The 14374-nt window shown below is 43.1% G+C and overlaps 1 protein-coding gene across 1 annotated transcript; it reads right to left on the bottom strand.

The window, feature by feature from the left end:
• Positions 1-4680: 4680 nt before the first annotated feature.
• Positions 4681-13882, bottom strand: LOC115120063 (tubulin alpha chain-like). The gene is made up of 4 exons (XM_065019650.1): positions 13786-13882; positions 8032-8254; positions 7697-7845; positions 4681-6060 (listed from the first exon to the last, which is right to left on the bottom strand). Exons 1-4 carry the CDS (start codon positions 13786-13788, stop codon positions 5086-5088), a joined length of 1350 nt encoding a protein of 449 aa, XP_064875722.1. The 5' UTR covers positions 13789-13882; the 3' UTR covers positions 4681-5085.
• Between the last annotated feature and the right edge of the window lie 492 nt (positions 13883-14374).

Genomic DNA, 14374 nt, shown 5'->3' with positions numbered 1-14374 from the left:
ATTAAAAAATATATAAATGAATTGCTGTTATAATAAATACATAATACATATACTGAACAAAAATAACATGCAACGATTTTACTGAGTCACAGTTCATATAAAGAAATCAGTCAATTGAAATAATATTCATTAGCCTCTTGTCAGTACCTGTTTTCAATGGTTAAAGAAATATTCCACATGGTTCATACGCTCCCAGATATATTACATATTGCACATTTGCAAATTCGTAACATATTAATACAAATTATAATTTATAACGTATCATACGAAATGGGTAATGGACATCATAAAATTAATGCATATCATAATGAAATGATTAAATGGAGTGATTTACTTACGGAATAATATGAAGAGACCAGGTTTTTATTTTATCTTTATTTAACTAGGCATGTCAGTTAAGAACAAATTCAAATGTTCTCATATTCACTCTGTCTTCAGTCTTTAATGGGATATACTGTATATTTTAGTTGGCATAACTGTGTGATAAACATGATTTAAAAAATAAAGTATTCATCCTGGACATGACAATTTGCATGAACCACTTTTGAACATTATGTGCTCATATATATATACTGAACAAAAATATAAACGCAACATGTAAAGTATTGGTCCTATGTTTTATGAGGTGAAACAAAAGATCCCAGAAATGTTTCATAATGCAAAAAAAAAAAACGTATTTCTCTCAAAATGTTGTGCACACATTTGTTTACATCTCTGTTAGTGAGCATTTCTCCTTTGCCAAGATCATCCATCCACCTGACAGGTGTGGAACATCAAGAGGCTGATTAAACAGCATGACCATTACACAGGTGCACCTTGTGCGGTGGACAATAAAATGCCACTCTAAAATGTGCAGTTTTGTCACACAACACAATGCCACAGATGTCTCAAGTTGAGGGCAAATGGAATTGGCATAATGACTTCAGGAATGTCCACCAGAGCTACCAGATAATTGAATGTTCATTTAACTACCATGAGCAATGTTGTTTTAGAGAATTTGGCAGTACAACCTGTAACCACGGAAGTCCTCCACATCCGGCTTCTTGGCGCGATCATCTGAAACCAGCCACCCGGACAGAAAACTGAGGAGTATTTCTCTCTGTAATAAATCCCTTTTGAGGGAAAAAAAAACTACTTCTGATTGGCTGGGCTCCCCAGTGGGTGGGCCTATGCCCTCCCAGGCCTATCCATGGCTGCGCCCCTGCCCAGTCATGTGAAATCCATAGATTAGAGCCTAATGAATATTATTTCAATTGACTGATTTCTTTATATGAACTGTGACTCAGTAAAATCGTTGCATGTTATTTTTGTTCAGTATATGTATTATGTATTTATTATAACAGCAATTCATTTATATATTTTTTAATTTATTCCTCCAATACGATAATAAGGGTGTGTCAATCAAACACCTGTGGGTAGTATCTAACACACCATTGGGTGATCAATGTCATGGCGCGCTGCTCGATTGCTTTTGCCTGCTTTTGCCCCACCTATTTGAAGCTAACCTGCCGTAGCAGCCGTGGTTAGAGAGTTGGGCTAGTAACCGGAAGGTTGCTGGGTTGAATCCCCGAGCCGACAAGTAAACATGTTCTGCCCCTGAGCAAGGCAGTTTTAACCTACTGTTCCCTGGGTGCCGTTGATGTAGATTAAGGCAGCCCCTCACGCACCTCTCTGATTCAAAAGGGTTGGGTTAAATGTGGAAGACACATTTCAGTTGAATAGAGTCAGTTGTGTAATAACAATTAGCCACAATAGCGGAATTAGTGGTTTGCCTTCAAAATAAAAGTCCGACATTGAAACTGATACAAATAGTAATATCATGCCATATTTTGACGAGATAAATGCTGAACACGTTTGGAATGTTGTTATTTAAGTTCAACATAAGACAATAATTAATTCATTTGACAAATTTTTATAATTAATAATAATAATAATAATTCTGATGAAATTGCAATGTGGATGCATTAGACTTCAGAATTGCATTGGGGACTGTATGTACTGTACAGCCTTGCCTATGAATCTTGTGTCCATGAAATGGGGTATCAGTGACACCCACAGAACATAACTGTAAAGAGTTTACACAAATATTAGCATCATAACTGACTTTGTCAATGTCCTGCAATAAGAGCTATTTGATGCTAATATTGGTGTACACTCTTCACGGCTGTGTTCTGTGGTTGTCACCGAGTAGGCTGATACCCCATTTCAGGAACCCAAGATCCATAGGTATGGCTGTACAGTGCAATATGAACGTCTAATACACTAAATGGACTGACTGGTGAGGTGATTTTCCCACAGTCAAAGTCCTGAAATAAGAGCCACAAAGCTCATTTTTGTACACTCTTCAAAGTTGTTTTCTGTGGGTGACACTGAGTAGACTGATACCCCATATCACAACGTGGTCTCAGAGGATTTTGTATTATTCTGTACGTAAATCCAAGACACTCCATTTAGTATGATATGTTACGTTTCGTATTAATTTGTGGATGTCCATCATCCATTTCGTGTGATTTGTTACAATTTGTACAATATGTTACGACTTTGTATTCATTTGTGGATGTCCATCATCCATTTCGTGTGATTTGTTACGACTTTGCAAAATGTATGATATGTTAAAATGTCAATTTGTTGTGGCTAACGCTAACATTAGCTAGCTCTAGGGGTTAAAGGTTAAGGTTAGGGATAGTTAAAAGCGTTAAGGTTAGGGGAACGATTAACCTGTTAGACCTATAGGGGCAGTATTTCATTTTTGGATAAAAAGACGTGCCCGTTTTAAGCGCAATATTTTGTCACGAAAAGATGCTCGAATATGCTTGGAATTGATAGTTTTGGAAAGAAGACACTCTTACGTTTCCAGAACTGCAAAGATTTTCACTGTGAGTGCCCTAGAACAAATGCTTCGGGCAAAACCAAGATGTTTGACCGACCAGGAAATGAACAGGATTTCTGAGGCTACGTTTTCCATGATCGCCTTATATGGCTGTGAATGCGACAGGAATGAACGGACACTTTGTCTTGTTTCCCCAAGGTGTCTGCAGCATTGTGACATATTTGTAGGCATATCATTGGAAGATTGACCATAAGAGACTACAATTGCCAAGTGTCCCGCTTGGTGTCTGCGTGGCAATTGGTGCGCAAAAGTCAGCTCCCAGTATTTTTCCATTCGAATCAGAGAACAAAGCTTGCTTCAAGGACTGGGGTTTCAATGGAGAGATATATGACAAACCACCTTCAGGATTGATTCAAACAACGTTTTCCATGTTTCAGTCGATATTATGGAGTTATTTCGGATAAAAGTTCGATGTGTAGGTGACTGAATTTTCAGTTAGTTTCGGTAGCCAAATGCATAGTAACAAAACGGAACGATGTGTCCTACACAAGAATCTTTCAGGAAAAACTGGACATCTGCTATGTAACTGAGAGTCTCCTCATTGAAACATCTGAAGTTCTTCAAAGGTAAATTATTTTATTTGATTCCTTGGCTGGTTTTTGTGAATATGTTGCGTGCTAAATGCTAACGCTAAATGCTAAGCTAGCTATCACCACTCTTACACAAATTATTGATTTTCTCTGGTTCAAAAGCATATTTTGAAAATCTGAGACGACAGGATTGTTAAGAAAAGGATAAGCTTGAGAGCAGGCATATTTATTTCATTTCATTTGCGATTTTTAGAAATCGCTAACGTTGCGTTATGGTAATGAGCTTGAGGCTGTAGTAACGATACCGCATGCGGGATGGGGCGGACTATGAGGTTAATGAACTTACACCTCATTAGGTTAACTAACATGCTACGTAGTTGCGAAGTAGCAAAAAAAGGAGGGTTGCTAGACGTTAGCGTTATACACCTACCCATCCACCTCGACCTACTTTTGTTTTTGCCTTAAGTAACCTTGTATGGTATGTAACCCTAACCAAACGTAACCTATCATACTAATTTGAGCATCCCGGATTTACAGTTACTATGTTACGTCTAGTCTATGAGACCAGTCTGCCACATATTATAACAACATTTTGTGATTTTTTTTTTGGTTCTTTCCTGCTCTTTGCCAACACATTTTTTTCTTGAGTCAAGTCGAAGTTCAGTAGCCGAGGTCTACACCCTTTCATCTGTGATTGGTCGACATTACTACTCCTAGTAGGAGTAGGCAAATATGGACGGGATTCATCAATGAAGTCTTGTCATTAAACGAGAGACTAGCAACAAAACAAAAAAAAAAATCACTTACTGCACCGAACATCCTAGATGTAAAATTGATTGACTAAGACTTCCTCTGCAATATTACCAGCTTTTTCCACGTACCACATTGCAGCTATTTCTCGTCTTTTCCAAGCGAATGTCGTTTAAGGGAGTATGACGTTCACTTGGAATAAACCAAATCTGAAGGTGCGAGCATTGAAGCCGCAAAGTGGATATCCAGTGATCGAATTAGCCTCAAACATAAATCCTCCACATTTATGAAGGCTGAGATTTAATAAATCCAACATTGATAGCAGTAATCAAAATACCAGAATACTGGTACAGTAGGATAATATACTAGGGGCTAATTAGCATTTAGCCTACTGTATTCATTCATAAAATATCCTTGTTGGCTACAGTAAAACCTTGGCTACAGTAAAACACACTAACATCTAGTCAAGTCTTGGTGCAGTAGGCTATGAATAAAGAAGAATGAAAGCGATTTGTTTTGAGGATAACTTTATTGAGCTTGGACATTATTGATGAGGGCCTCATTATAAAAACTAGCATGTTCCTGTACAACTTCTGCTTTAGCGTTTAATAAAACATTGGTTTAGAATAACTCAGTAAAAAAAAAAAAGGAAAACATTGGTTGGCAAGGCAACAGTATTCTTAAAATCAAAGAAAAGAGAAAAACTTTTTCAGCAAATTTTTCATTTCTAAATTGTCTAAAGATGTGGAATTTCATGATGTGGATATTAAATTCAGTGTCAACAACATACACATTAAATACGGTTTAATAATTAAGATAAAATAACCAAAATATTTGACTGCTCCTTTGGACTCATTTGGCAATTAACCTTGTAACATTCATTTTGTTCCGGAACCAAACCAGCGAATTCGTTGTTTAATACTCTTCTCCTTCTTCCCCCTCCTCAAACGAGTCGATGCCCACCTCTTCATAATCCTTCTCCAGGGCTGCCATGTCTTCTCTGGCCTCAGAGAACTCTCCCTCCTCCATGCCCTCACCAACGTACCAGTGCACAAAGGCTCTCTTGGCATACATCAGGTCAAACTTGTGGTCTAGACGGGCCCAGGCCTCAGCGATGGCTGTGGTGTTACTCAGCATGCACACAGCCCTCTGGACCTTGGCCAGGTCTCCTCCAGGAACCACCGTAGGGGGCTGGTAGTTGATACCCACCTTGAAGCCAGTGGGACACCAGTCCACAAACTGGATGCTCCTCTTGGTTTTGATGGCAGCGATCGCCACATTGACATCCTTGGGAACAACGTCACCACGGTACAGGAGACAGCAGGCCATGTATTTGCCGTGACGAGGGTCACACTTCACCATCTGATTGGCCGGCTCAAAGCAGGCATTGGTGATCTCAGCCACTGACAGCTGCTCGTGATAGGCCTTCTCAGCAGAGATGACTGGTGCATATGTGGCCAGAGGGAAGTGGATACGGGGGTAGGGCACCAAGTTGGTCTGGAACTCTGTCAGATCAACATTCAGGGCTCCATCGAAACGCAGGGAGGCAGTGATGGAGGAGACGATCTGACTGATCAGCCTGTTGAGGTTGGTGTACGAGGGACGCTCAATGTCAAGGTTCCTACGGCAGATGTCATAGATGGCCTCATTGTCCACCATGAAGGCACAGTCAGAGTGCTCCAGTGTGGTGTGAGTGGTCAGGATGGAGTTGTAGGGCTCCACTACAGCCGTGGACACCTGGGGAGCTGGATAGATGGCAAACTCCAGCTTAGACTTCTTGCCAAAGTCGACAGACAGACGTTCCATCAGCAGGGAGGTGAAACCAGAACCGGTGCCTCCTCCAAAGCTGTGGAAAACCAGGAAACCTTGGAGACCAGTACACTGGTCAGCCTGAGGGAGACATCACAGCACATCAACACAGCATTATCAGACACAATGAATTTAGGGGCAATTACACTGAACAAAAATATAAAAACGCAACATGTAAAGTGTTGGTCCCATGTTTCATGAGCTGAAATAAAACATCCCAGAAATGTTCCTCATGCTCCATAAACACAAGAAGTTTATTTATTTCCCTCAAATGTTTTTCACCAATGTGTTTACGTCCCCCGTTAGTGAGCATTTCTCCTTTGCCAACATAATTCATCCACCTGACAGGTGTCACATATCAAGAAGCTGAGTAAAATAGCATGAGCATTACACAGGTGCACCTTGTGATGGGAACAATAGAAGGCTCCTCTAAAATGTCTGCAGAAATGTCCACGAGAGCTGTTGCCAGAGAATTGAATGCTAATTTCTCTACCACAAGCCGCCTCCAACGTAATTTTAGAAAAATGTGCCAGCATGTCCAACCGGTCTCACAACCGCAGACCACGTGTACAGCGTGGATGAGATCCTGAGGCCCATTGTTGTGCCATTCATCCGCCGCCATCACCTCATGTTTCAGCATGATAATGCACGGCCCCATGTCCCAAGGATCTGTACACAATTCCTGGAAGCTGAAAATGTCCCAGTTCTTCCATGGCCTGCGTACTCGCTAGACATGTCACCTTTTGAGCATGTTTGAGTTGCTATGGATCGACGTGTACGACAGCGTGTTCCAGTTTCCCGCCAATATCCAGCAACATCGCACAGCCATTGAAGAGGAGTGAGACAACATTCCACAGGCCACAATCAACAACCTGATCGACTCTATTGGAAGGAGATGTGTCGCACTGCATTAGGTAAATGGTAAATCACACCAGATGGTTTTCTGATCCACGCCCCTACTTAAAAAAAAAAAAAAAGAGAAAAAAAAAAAGGTATCTATGTTCCCAGTCATGTGAAATCTACAGATTAGGGCCTAACTGATTTCCTTATATGAACTGTAACTCAGTAAAATCTTTGAATTTAAATGTTGCGTTTCTAATTTAGTTCAGTATAACATCAACAGTGGTGTACCACAAGGCTGTCTATTCTCCTCCTTTGGTTTGGATGGTTCAACCGTTATCAATTGATATTGGGAATAACGCAGGGGGTTATGGGTTACGGGGGTTATGGGTTACGGGGGTTATGGGTTACGGGGTTATGGGTTACGGGGTTATGGGTTACGGGGTTATGGGTTACGGGGGTTATGGGTTACGAGGGTTATGGGTTACGGGGTTATGGGTTACGGGGTTATGGGTTACGGGGTTATGGGTTACGGGGTTATGGGTTACGGGGTTATGGGTTACGGGGTTATGGGTTACGGGGTTATGGGTTACAGGGGTTATGGGTTACGGGGTTATGGGTTACAGGGGTTATGGGTTACGGGGTTATGGGTTACGAGGGTTATGGGTTATGGGGGTTATGGGTTACGAGGGTTATGGGGGTTATGGGTTACACAGGGTTATGGGGGTTATGGGTTATGGGGGTTATGGGTTACGAGGGTTATGGGTTATGGGTTACGAGGGTTATGGGTTACGAAGGTTATGGGAGAAAAGCTTCTTGTTTATCATATGTCTACAATTTCATAATTGTCAACAATTAATTCTTTAATCATTCTTACCAGTTTACGGATCCTGTCCAGGACGGAGTCAATGATCTCCTTGCCGATGGTGTAGTGACCGCGGGCGTAGTTGTTGGCAGCATCCTCCTTGCCTGAGATCAGCTGCTCAGGGTGGAACAGCTGGCGATAGGTGCCTGTCCTCACCTCATCTGGAGAAAGAGAAAACATTATTTTTCTATATGGAGAGAAGACCAGATACCAGGGGATGATGTTCTGTACACATTTAGAAACTGAATGCACTGGCACATCTGAGATTTGCTTCAGTAGAGGCGTCGTAAATGTTGAAATGTTTTTCAAAAGGATAAAAGTTTCGGTAAAAAGACTAAACAACTTACCGATAACGGTGGGCTCCAGGTCGACGAAGATGGCGCGTGGCACGTACTTCCCGGTGCCCGTGGCGCTGAAAAAGGTGGTGAAGGAGTCGTCGAGGTTACCTGTGGGCTTGTCACTGGGCATCTGTCCGTCCGGCTGGATCCCATGCTCCAGGCAGTACAGCTCCCAACAGGTGTTGCCCATCTGGACTCCAGCCTGGCCCACGTGAACAGAGATACACTCACGCTGTGGAGAGAAGACGGGGAGAGAAGGAGAAGAGACAATGTGAAGGAAATAGACAGTGATAACACCTGACAGCATGGAGGATATTACAGTGTGGTCTGAGAAGTCCAAGAATTCAGATGTGTGTAAATGATTATGATACACTGAGTGGACAAAACATTAAGAACACCTCTGAGTGGACAAAACATTAAGAACACCTGCTCTTTCTATGACACAGATTGTAAGTACTGTAAGTATCTATTTGTTGCATGAGAAATATATGGAAAGATATTACTGGAATAGTAGCAGTGTTTTACTTTACAAGGTGACTGAGTCCAAACTGCCAGAATCTGTTGATGTCTAGGTGGCCAGACAGGTTCATTACAAGACAGGGTAGTCTGTCAGTCACAGTGTGTACGCCCTAATAGTGCACGTTGTACAAACACACAGTATATGTGGTACACACGGTATCCTATGGCATTCTGAGCCTTGACAAACAAGAGGAGTCGAGACAGAAATGGCCGCCTGCTGCAGAGATAATGACCAGCAGCAGGAGAGGAGGAGGAGTCGAGACAGGAGAGGAGGAGGAGTCGAGACAGGAGAGGAGGAGGAGTCGAGACAGGAGAGGAGGAGGAGTCGAGACAGGAGAGGAGGAGGAGTCGAGACGGAAATGGCTGCCTGCAGCAGAGATAATGACCAGCAGCAGGAGAGGAGGAGGAGTCGAGACGGAAATGGCTGCCTGCAGCAGAGATAATGACCAGCAGCAGGAGAGGAGGAGGAGTCGAGACAGGAGAGGAGGAGGAGTCGAGACAGGAGAGGAGGAGGAGTCGAGACAGGAAATGGCCGCCTGCTGCAGCGATAATGACCAGCCAAGAACGTACTGAAATAACTGCCATCCTCTCCTCTCTCTGACTGCATTTCAAAACAGCAAGGTCAGCACCTATAAGGTGCTGGTAAAAAGTACTATATAGGGGATAGGCTGCCATTTCAGACACCATATAGGGGATAGGCTGCCATTTCAGACACCATATAGGGGATAGGCTGCCATTTCAGACACCATATAGGGGATAGGCTGCCATTTCAGACACCATATAGGGGATAGGCTGCCATTTCAGACACCATATAGGGGATAGGCTGCCATTTCAGACACCATATAGGGGATAGGCTGCCATTTCAGACACCATATAGGGATAGGCTGCCATTTCAGACACCATATAGGCTGCCATTTCAGACACCATATAGGGATAGGCTGCCATTTCAGACACCATATAGGGGATAGGCTGCCATTTCAGACAACCATATAGGGGATAGGCTGCCATTTCAGACACCATATAGGGGATAGGCTGCCATTTCAGACACCAGACACCATATAGGGATAGGCTGCCATTTCAGACACCATATAGGGGATAGGCTGCCATTTCAGACACCATATAGGGGATAGGCTGCCATTTCAGACACCATATAGGGGATAGGCTGCCATTTCAGACACCATATAGGGGATAGGCTGCCATTTCAGACACCCATATAGGGGATAGGCTGCCATTTCAGACACCATATAGGATAGGCTGCCATTTCAGACACCATATAGGGGATAGGCTGCCATTTCAGACACCATATAGGGGATAGGGATAGGCTGCCATTTCAGACACCATATAGGGGATAGGCTGCCATTTCAGACACCATATAGGGGATAGGCTGCCATTTCAGACACCATATAGGGGATAGGCTGCCATTTCAGACACCATATAGGGGATAGGCTGCCATTTCAGACACCATATAGGGATAGGCTGCCATTTCAGACACCATATAGGGATAGGCTGCCATTTCAGACACCATATAGGGGATAGGCTGCCATTTCAGACACCATATAGGGGATAGGCTGCCATTTCAGACACCATATAGGGGGCTGCCATTTCAGACACCATATAGGGATAGGCTGCCATTTCAGACACCATATAGGGGATAGGCTGCCATTTCAGACACCATATAGGGGATAGGCTGCCATTTCAGACACCCATATAGGGGATAGGCTGCCATTTCAGACACCCATATAGGGGATAGGCTGCCATTTCAGACACCATATAGGGGATAGGCTGCCATTTCAGACACCATATAGGGGATAGGCTGCCATTTCAGACACCATATAGGGGATAGGCTGCCATTTCAGACACCATATAGGGGATAGGCTGCCATTTCAGACACCATATAGGGGATTTCAGACACCATGGGATAGGCTGCATTTCAGACACCATATAGGGGATAGGCTGCCATTTCAGACACCATATAGGGGATAGGCTGCCATTTCAGACACCCATATAGGGGATAGGCTGCCATTTCAGACACCCATATAGGGGATAGGCTGCCATTTCAGACACCATATAGGGGATAGGCTGCCATTTCAGACACCATATAGGGGATAGGCTGCCATTTCAGACACCATATAGGGGATAGGCTGCCATTTCAGACACCATAGGCTGCCATTTCAGACACCCATATAGGATAGGCTGCCATTTCAGACACCCATATAGGGATAGGCTGCCATTTCAGACACCCATATAGGGGATAGGCTGCCATTTCAGACACCATATAGGGGATAGGCTGCCATTTCAGACACCATATAGGGGATAGGCTGCCATTTCAGACACCATATAGGGGATAGGCTGCCATTTCAGACACCATATAGGGGATAGGCTGCCATTTCAGACACCATATAGGGATAGGCCATTTCAGACACCATATAGGGATAGGCTGCCATTTCAGACACCATATAGGGGATAGGCTGCCATTTCAGACACCATATAGGGATAGGCTGCCATTTCAGACACCATATAGGGATAGGACAACCATATAGGGGATAGGCTGCCATTTCAGACACCATATAGGGGATAGGCTGCCATTTCAGACACCATATAGGGGATAGGCTGCCATTTCAGACACCATATAGGGGATAGGCTGCCATTTCAGACACCCATATAGGGGATAGGCTGCCATTTCAGACACCCATATAGGGGATAGGCTGCCATTTCAGACACCATATAGGGGATAGGCTGCCATTTCAGACACCATATAGGGGATAGGCTGCCATTTCAGACAACCATATAGGGGATAGGCTGCCATTTCAGACAACCATATAGGGGATAGGCTGCCATTTCAGACAACCATATAGGGGATAGGCTGCCATTTCAGACAACCATATAGGGGATAGGCTGCCATTTCAGACACCATTATGTTCTCGAGGAGGCCTCTGCCTCATCAGCAGCAGCAGCTGCCGAAGCCAGAAAACTAAAAAATACCCTACAATCATCTATGAGAACAGACCAGACCACGGCAGGATAACACTAAATAATGTCTGACTTAAGTCTGTGTGACAATGAGTCAGTGATGTATTGGCCTTGACTCCTGATACACCCCGTTTATATAGGCCTAATTCAGACACACACAGGCACACTACCATCTAAAGATCACTTTCCCAGACAGATACTGATTAAACCTAGTCCTGGGCTAAGAAGCTATTTCAATGGAGATCCACAACTGAGCATGCTTTTTAGTCCATTGAGAGGTGTAATCTTGGTCTGGGAAACTGGCCCTAAAAGAATGACTCCTTGTCTCCTCTAGGGATTGGTGATAATTCCCTCTGCCCTTGTCACAGACTATTTTTAAACCTGCCTCATTTTAGCTGCCCCCCCCCTGGAGACAGTGATGGACAGGGGCCTACTGGGGGGGGAGATGGTCGCCAAGTCTGGGCAACACTTGCCAGGTCAGGGTCCCAGCTGGCTGCTATTTCTGGGGAACCCTCAGTCTCATTAACTTGACTTTTACTCACTCCTACGATCACCAGGCAGTCACCACCACAATCCAGCTAGACATTTCATAGATGGAAACCCAGCTCTATCAAACTTTGAAGTACTAGATAAAGTACTAGATAAAGTACTAGTTAAAATACTAGATAAAGTACTCATTGTAGATTCTGCCTGTAGATTCTGTAACTTAACTATTCTGTCTGTAGATTTTACCTGTAGATTCTGTAACTATTCAGTCCGTAGACTCTGTATCTTACCCATTCAGTCCGTAGACTCTGTATCTTACCCATTCAGTCTGTAGACTCTGTATCTTACCCATTCAGTCCGTAGACTCTGTATCTTACCCATTCAGTCCGTAGACTCTGTATCTTACCCATTCAGTCTGTAGACTCTGTATCTTACCCATTCATTCTGTAGACTCTGTATCTTACCCATTCATTCTCTAGACTCTGTATCTTACCCATTCAGTCTCTAGACTCTGTATCTTACCCATTCAGTCTCTAGACTCTGTATCTTACCCATTCAGTCTGTAGACTCTGTATCTTACCCATTCAGTCTCTAGCCAATTTGTAAGTCGCTCTGGATAAGAGCGTCTGCTAAATGACTTAAATGTAAATGTAGACTCTGTATCTTACCCATTCAGTCTGTAGACTCTGTATCTTACCCATTCATTCTCTAGACTCTGTATCTTACCCATTCAGTCTCTAGACTCTGTATCTTACCCATTCAGTCTCTAGACTCTGTATCTTACCCATTCAGTCTGTAGACTCTGTATCTTACCCATTCAGTCTCTAGACTCTGTATCTTACCCATTCAGTCTGTAGACTCTGTATCTTACCCATTCATTCTCTAGACTCTGTATCTTACCCATTCAGTCTCTAGACTCTGTATCTTACCCATTCAGTCTCTAGACTCTGTATCTTACCCATTCAGTCTCTAGACTGTGTCTTACCCATTCAGTCTCTAGACTCTGTGTCTTACCCATTCTGTCTGTAGACTCTGTGTCTTACCCATTCAGTCTGTAGATTCTCCTGTAGGCTAAGATTTCTCAACACACCCTGAAACCACCACAAAGCTGCAATTCCTGTCCTGCAAAGCAACACGTTCGTTATTGATAGCATGACTGAAAAAAATGAGAAACACCCTAACTCACCCACTCACTCACTCATTATCTTCATTAGTAAGAGAAGACTAGATAGTAAGAGAGTATGTGATACTACTGTATAGTTAATCCTAATTAATATCTGCAATTACAGTTTGTTCTTGGTCAGTTCTAGTTGGATATGTTTTAATAAAGGGTTTGAATAAACATCTTCCCAGAACAGAATGATTCAATGCATAATCATGATGAATGCATTTCAAATATTGTAAATTCACATGTTAGCTACACTGAATGCAAAATGACATTCTTCCTTTCAGTGAGAGTAAATGGTTTATTTTCGATGCGTCACTGTAGTTCTTTAGAGTTGCACACAAACTGCACTGCACTGCACCCCCTGAACCGTCTGTCGGGGGTAGGAATGAACACTGCGCATGGGAGCGTTAAAATGGTCAGTGGTATAGAAACGACGATAGAACAGAAACTGTAGGATATTGCATTGTTTTTGCAAATGAAATGGAGAAAAAAAAGATAAGAAAACATATGTTGAATAAAAACAGACAGTTAAAACAAGAATGCAAGCCTAACATTAAAAAAAAAAACATTTATGTGTAGTTGAACCTGAAATACCAGCATTCCAAATTAAAAACACTCACCATTGTGCTTTTTCAGTATCAGTCTCTTGGCTAAACGGAGCAAAGAATATCAAGAGGAATATGTTGGACTTCTCGCAGCGGCCGTCAAAGTGATCTCCGTGAGTAAGTTGTGCCCGGTGTGGTGGAGCTGCTATTCACGCTATATTCAATGTAGTGGCGTCATGGAATGGAGCTCTCCTCCCGTTGTGTATTTTATTAGTATGCGCAAATTGTCCGATCGAAGGCTACTGGCACAGGTACAATTTGCTGCGTCATTTTTAGCCTAGGCGCGATATTTTTTTTAGAGGGGGGGGGGCTTGTGCTCAATCTTTGCAGACATTTCTGCTGAGCTGGTACATTAATGCTGATTACAATTTGAGATGTATGGGTGGTAGCCTCTCCAGCAGGGAACTTGGTTTGAGATACTCGTATTATTTGCTTATAGCCTCTATACTCTGATGTGAATGGGCTATTTTCTCCTAACATTTCCACCTAGCAAACATCACATACACCATGCAGTGACACGTTGCAGCTCTAATATTCTCGTCGGTAACCAGTAGGTGGCACTGTAACCTTGTGCTATACAGTAGTGGTGCGGAATGTGGAACAC

Source organism: Oncorhynchus nerka, linkage group LG1 (assembly GCF_034236695.1).
Source record: "Oncorhynchus nerka isolate Pitt River linkage group LG1, Oner_Uvic_2.0, whole genome shotgun sequence".
NCBI lineage: Eukaryota > Metazoa > Chordata > Actinopteri > Salmoniformes > Salmonidae > Oncorhynchus > Oncorhynchus nerka.
Note: the sequence above shows the minus strand (reverse complement) of the source record. Positions and strands in the feature narration are given on the sequence as shown.